The 7,087-nt window shown below is 44.9% G+C and overlaps 1 protein-coding gene across 1 annotated transcript in view; it reads left to right on the forward strand.

Moving 5' to 3' along the window:
- LOC140108523 (NACHT, LRR and PYD domains-containing protein 3-like) overlaps window positions 1-6,544 on the forward strand; it is a 96,890-nt gene extending 90,346 nt beyond the window's left edge. The window contains exons 7-9 of the mRNA XM_072131805.1: window positions 1,612-1,782; window positions 2,735-2,905; window positions 6,005-6,544. Coding sequence (XP_071987906.1) covers window positions 1,612-1,782; window positions 2,735-2,905; window positions 6,005-6,194 — 532 coding nt within the window. The 3' untranslated portion in view covers window positions 6,195-6,544. The remainder of the gene's footprint in view (window positions 1-1,611; window positions 1,783-2,734; window positions 2,906-6,004) is intronic.
- Window positions 6,545-7,087: the final 543 nt, after the last annotated feature.

Consider the following 7,087-nt stretch of genomic DNA (forward strand, 5'->3'; position numbering starts at 1 on the left):
ATGTTTCAGCTGTGTTTCTTAATTTTTTAATTAAATTTTTTAATATTAATATATTATTATGATTATTATTATTTATAGAGCAGCATTAATTCCATGGAGCAGTACAATCAGTCCGGGCGTCACATACATTAGACAAGAACAAATCCCAAAAACTACAGAGATCTGGAACCAGTGGGATGGAGGTCCCTGCCCATGGGGGATAACAGTCGACTGAATATGAGACTCACATTCCTGTTACATGTTGTTGCAATATATTTTTCTTTTATAATTAGGAGACGTCATAGAAAGGCGTCATGTGACCTTCATAGGAAATGTATTCCTTACCGATCAAGGGCAATAATACAGGGGTAGCAGCTGCTATGGGGTCCACAGTGTAAGGGGGACCCGGCATCTAGGATATTAGGCGTGAATATGCTGTATGTGTGTATATGTTATGTGTATATGCTGTAAATGTGTTGTACAATATGCATGTGTGTATATACAGCATGTATATGGTGGAGGCCCATTCGGGAGTCTGCTATGGGGCCCTACCTCTCCTAGTTACCCCCCTGTGCCTGGTGGGTTATTAAATTTTATAGCTCCTTCAAGAGCATTTTAAAACTATGACTGTGTTTTGTCAGTGTAAGATCTCCATGAAATTCTTCTGTGTTGGGACACTCTCACCAAGAGTGGATCAGATATGCGATTGAGGAAGACTGTGTTTTTTTAAATAGATTTTTGAGGATTTCATTATAAGAGACAACGTGGACATAATCCATAAAATTTTGAGCATCCACAATTTTTTCAATTGTCGGGGGGATTAGCTCTACCACCTTTGAGAAATTCAGGTCTGTGACCTTTAGGAATTCATCCCAGATTCTAAAATAGCTCCAATCCTGTGCATAACGCCATCGTGTGTGGTATAAGATGGTAGGTAGCCGCGTGCCCACATGCTCAGAGTCAATTTTATAATTATGACATGCTCCTATCAAGATCTATGACGTTTATTAGAATCATTCTCAAAAATGAAAGGAGGGGTAAGCGGCATTACCATATGGACATCCGCCTCTCAGTGACATCACAAGCCAGGGGGCGGGAGGGAAAACACACTCAGCTTAAATTAACAGGCTTTGGAATGCCCAGGTGTAAGTCTTTGAGGAACTCCATTGTCATCTGGAAATTCTGCCCGAACCACTTCTGATTTAACCAACTATTTGTGTAACAATTGTTTTTCTTCTGTTTGTCCTGCACATTTGTGTTTTAAACTTAAAATCTTAATCAGTCTCTACTTGCAATCTTAAAGAACCCACATTTAAATCGATAATATTACTAGTGATATTTCAGGGAAATCTTTGTATTCTGGATTATCAAATTGTTTTAGGAATCTGTACAAGACAGACTTCTATTAATAAAGTATAGGCGTTGACAGTGCAAATTACAAAGGTTTGAATAGGTGGTGGGACACTATGAGAGTAGAATTTATGTGGTTAATTGACAGTGTTGGTGCACCCCATGATGTGACCTGGGAGTAGGGGTACATCACTATAACCATTCTATATTTTTGGAATGGCAATTTATATTACAAACCTTTACAGCTAAAAGTGTTGATCTCATCTAATCTTATTCTTACAGTTTCGGTGGTAATGACCTACCAGACACTTCCTGCATCCAGTTATCATCTATAATAAGGAATAACCCTGACCTGAAAAGATTTGATCTGTCTAATAACTGTCCATCTGGTCCTGGCCTCACACACTTAATGGAAGCTCTGTCCAGTTCAGCCAGAAGGATAGAGGAATTATAGTGAGTATATGCGATGTGTACAGATGGAGACATTACTGTGAGTATACGAGATGTGTACAGGAGGAGACATTACTGTGAGTATAAGAGATGTGTACAGGTGGAGATATTACAGTGAGTATACGAGATGTGTACAGGAGGAGATATAACTGTGAGTATACGAGATGTGTACAGGAGGAGACATTACTGGGAGTATAAGAGATGTGTAGAGGAGGGGACATTACTGTGAGTATAAGAGATGTGTACAGGAGGAGACATTACTGTGAGTATAAGAGATGTGTACAGGTGGAGATATTACAGTGAGTATACGAGATGTGTACAGGTGGAGATATTACAGTGAGTATAAGAGATGTGTACAGGAGGAGACATTACTGTTAGTATAAGAGATGTGTACAGGAGGGGACATTACTGTGAGTATAAGATATGTGTACAGGAGGAGACATTATAGTGAGTATAAAAGATGTGTACAGGTGGAGATATTACAGTGCGTATAAGAGATGTGTAGAGGAGGAGACATTACTGTTAGTATACGAGATGTGTACAGGAGGAGACATTACTGTGAGTATAAGAGATGTGTACAGGAGGAGACATTACTGTTAGTATACGAGATGTGTACAGGAGGAGACATTACTGTTAGTATACAAGATGTGTACAGGAGGAGACATTACTGTGAGTATAAGAGATGTGTACAGGAGGAGACATTACCGTAAGTATAAGATATGTGTACAGGATGACACCTGGGGATACTCTATTAGGACACTGCTTCTGCTGGCTGCCGATTACCTGTACTTGTGTAATACATCTATCATGTGTTATATATTCTACAAGGGTGGTGGATATAACTTTACACTATGTAACACTGTGTACATGGTTGCCTTGCCTAATCATATTGTGTATGAGTCTGCTTTGTTAGGTATATACTCTTATGCTACATCTTTTCTTCTTCTTCTTACAGTTTGGGTAATAATAAGCTCCCAGACACGTCCTGCATCCAGTTGGCCTCTGTAATAAGGAATAATCCTAACCTGAAGATACTTGATCTGTCTGCTAACCGCCTGTCCGGTCCCCACCTCAGTCACTTGATAAAAGCTCTGTCTAGTACAGACTGCTGTGTTAAGGAATTAAAGTGAGTATATTTTCAGCCCATTGAGGGGATTTGCCACTAAATATCAAACCTAATGAGGGGGGGGGGGGACACAAGAGCTTACAGTCTATGAGGATGAGGGGGTGACACAAGAGCTTACAGTCTATGATGAGGAGTGACACAAGAGCCTACAGTCTATGAGGATGAGGGGGGACACAAGAGCTTACAGTCTATGAGGATGAGGGGGGACACAAGAACTTACAGTCTATGAGGATGAGGGGGGACATAAGAGCTTACAGTCTATGAGGATGAGGGGGGGGGACATAAGAGCTTACAGTCTATGAGGATGAGGGGGACACAAGAGCTTACAGTCTATGAGGATGAGGAGATGACACAAGAGCTTACAGTCTATGAGGATGAGGAGGACACAAGAGCTTACAGTCTATGAGGATGCGGGGGTGACACAAGAGCTCACAGTCTATGCGGATGAGGGAGTGACACAAGAGCTTACAGTCTATGAGGATGAGGGGGGACACAAGAGCTTACAGTCTATGAGGATGAGGAGGTGACACAAGAGCTTACAGTCTATGAGGATGAGGGGGGACACAAGACACGAGACCATGACTAAGCCCTGAGAGAGGGCGAAACGCGTTGGTCACTGACCTGGGTAACCATATGATTGCCAACCATGCCTATGGATTTTAATGCTATTTCTACAATAAAAGAATGAATTTTATCTGAATTTCCCTGGAGCGCGGACATCACTTCTTTTGTTTCTGCATATATACTGTGTATATATATGTATATATACTGTGTATATATATGTATATACTGTGCATATACTGTGTATATATATGTATATACTGTTTATATATGCATATTCTGTGTGCATTTATGTATATACTGTATATATACTGTGTATATATATATATGTATATACTGTGTATAAATGCATAGAAGCAGATACTGTATTTATATAAGCATATATATGTGCACATTTAAATATATATATATGATGTATGTGTGTTTTTGTATATGCTGTGTATATGGTAAGTATGTATGCTGTATATACTGAATGTGTGTTAATTTGCTGTATGTGTGTATATTCTGTATGTATATGCAGCATGTCTGTATATGGTGTTTTTACTGTATGTGTGTGTGTATATATGTATATTGTATATGTATATAATGTGTATACTGTATGTGGGTATATACTGAATGAGTTTGTATATACTCTGTGTATAAACATGTCTGTATAAGGGTACATTCACAAGAACATATGGGGGGCGTATATACTTCCCCCATAGGCTTCTATACGCCAGGGCTCGGTACGGTGAGCACAACGAGTACTCACTGTTTCGAGCAAAAGAGATAGAGCGTGCTCTATTCTGTATGGAGAGGGGAGGGGTGAGCCGCAATCACCTCTCCTCCTATCCAGCGCGCCAGACGTGTGCCTGCTATATATATATATGGAAGGGGGGCCCCATGCAGAAATGTGCTATGGGGCCCAGCCTATCCTAGTTACGCCCCTGCACACGAGCTTACAGTCTATGAGGATGAGGGGGGATACAAGAGCTTACAGTCTATGAGGATGAGGGGGTGACACAAGAGCTTACAGTCTCTGAGGATGAGGGGGGGCACAAGAGCTTACAGTCTATGAGGATGAGGGATGACACAAGAGCTTACAGTCTATGAGGATGAGGGGGGACACAAGAGCTTACAGTCTATGAGGATGAGGGGGTGACACAAGAGCTTACAGTCTATGAGGATGAGGGGTGACACAAGAGCTTACAGTCTATGAGGATGAGGAGGTGACACAAGAGCTTACAGTCTATGAGGATGAGGGGGACACAAGAGCTTACAGTCTATGAGGATGAGGAGGACACAAGAGCTTACAGTCTATGAGGATGAGGAGGACACAAGAGCTTACAGTCTATGAGGAAAAGGGGGGGGGGGTGACACAAGAGATTACAGTCTATGAGGATGAGGGGGGTGACACAAGAGCTTACAGTCTATGAGGATGAGGGTGTGACACAGCTTACAGTCTATGAGGATGAGGGGGGACACAAGAGCTTACAGTCTATGAGGATGAGGGGGTGACACAAGAGCTTACAGTCTATGAGGATGAGGGGGGGACACAAGAGCTTACAGTCTATGAGGATGAGGGGGTGACACAAGAGCTTACAGTCTATGAGGATGAGGGGGTGACACAAGAGCTTACAGTCTATGAGGATGAGGGGATGACACAAGAGCTTACAGTCTATGAGGATGAGGGGGGGACACAAGAGCTTACAGTCTATGAGGATGAGGGGGGGACACAAGAGCTTACAGTCTATGAGGATGAGGGGGGGACACAAGAGCTTACAGTCTATGAGGATGAGGGGGGGACACAAGAGCTTACAGTCTATGAGGATAAGGGGGACACAAGAGCTTACAGTCTATGAGGATGAGGGGGGACACAAGAGCTTACAGTCTATGAGGATGAGGGGGGACACAAGAGCTTACAGTCTATGAGGATGAGAGGGTGACACAAGAGCTTACAGTCTATGAGGATGAGGGGGGACACAAGAGCTTACAGTCTATGAGGATGAGGGGTGACACAAGAGCTTACAGTCTATGAGGATGAGGAGGGGGGGGGCACAAGAGCTTACAGTCTATGAGGATGAGGAGGTGACACAAGAGCTTACAGTCTATGACGATGAGGAGGACACAGGGAGATTACAGTCTATGAGGATGAGGGGGCGTGCAGGGGCATGAAGGGGGCGTGCAGGGGGCATGAAGGGGGCGTGCAGGAAGCATGAAGGGGGCGTGCAGGGGGCATGAAGGGGGCGTGCAGGGGGCATGAAGGGTGGCGTGCAGGGGGGCATGAAGGGGATTTGCAGGGGGGCATGAAAGGGACGTGCAGGGGGCGTGTGGCGGGGTAGGACCTGACCTAGAAATAAACTATGATACGCCGGTGTATGATAAATATGATTAATATTTTGGCTAATAATAAGTGAGCAGTAAAGCCTCGGCAGCCCAATGCATAAGGTTTTATTATAAATTAGTCCAAAATAAATTTGGTGGGGAACAGCCCAGAGGGCCGAGGAGACCAGATGTGACCCACAAGGCACTAACCCTGCTCCATGTCCTCTGTCCCAGGCTGCAGGGTAATAGATGGTCTGTGGAAGGGAAGGAAGAAATCCGAAGCCTGAGAAGACGCAAACCAAACATGCGGATATGTGACCGGGACAAAGCGTCCGGGGACCACCCTGGAGCCTCCTGCAGAAACAGGACTGAATGCTGTAAGCCTGCTCCTACCTGCTCAGGGGGAGCCCTCGCCGCTCTATGATATGGGGCAGCCAAGACACTGACCCCCAATGTGGGGGGGTCACCAATTAGCAGCAATCCATGTGTCCTGCAGATAGTTCTGGGTGACAAGGCCACCAGACGTGTCGTGGTCCCCACGGAGGGACAAGGCCACCAGACGTGTCGTGGTCCCCACGGAGGGACAAGGCCACCAGACGTGTCGTGATCCCCATGAAGGTACAAGGCCACCAGAAGTGTCGCGATCCCCTGTGGGGCTGCAGCCATAAAAACATCAATCTCAGAATGTTGGATATAAGAGGTAGATGAGTAGATGGTACATGAAAAGTTCTTCATTTTCAACCCCCTTTGTGATGTCACACAATAAAGATCATTTATAACCCCTTCCTGTACAATGTTGCAGTGTTATTGGTGTTTTATCACTCAGTGATGGTCGGTGTAAGATCCAAGAGCGTGAGCGGACACTTCATGATTCCTCTGTGCTGTGAGCGGGGACTCTCTGAGCAGACACTTCATGATTCCTCTGTGCTGTGAGCGGGGACTCTCTGAGCAGACACTTCATGATCCCTCTGTGCTGTGAGCGGGGACTCTCTGAGCAGACACTTCATGATTCCTCTGTGCTGTGAGCCTGAACTCTCTGAGCAGACACTTCATGATCCCTCTGTGCTGTGAGCGGGGACTCTCTGAGCAGACACTTCATGATTCCTCTGTGCTGTGAGCGGGGACTCTCTGAGCAGACACTTCATGATTCCTCTGTGCTGTGAGCCGGGACTCTCTGAGCAGACACTTCATGATCCCTCTGTGCTGTGAGCGGGGGCTCTCTGAGCAGACACTTCATGATTCCTCTGTGCTGTGAGCCGGGACTCTCTGAGCAGACACTTCATGATCCCTCTGTGCTGTGAGCGGGGGCTCTCTGAG

This window comes from Engystomops pustulosus, unplaced genomic scaffold (genome assembly GCF_040894005.1).
Source record: "Engystomops pustulosus unplaced genomic scaffold, aEngPut4.maternal MAT_SCAFFOLD_143, whole genome shotgun sequence".
In the NCBI taxonomy this organism is placed as follows: Eukaryota; Metazoa; Chordata; class Amphibia; order Anura; family Leptodactylidae; genus Engystomops; species Engystomops pustulosus.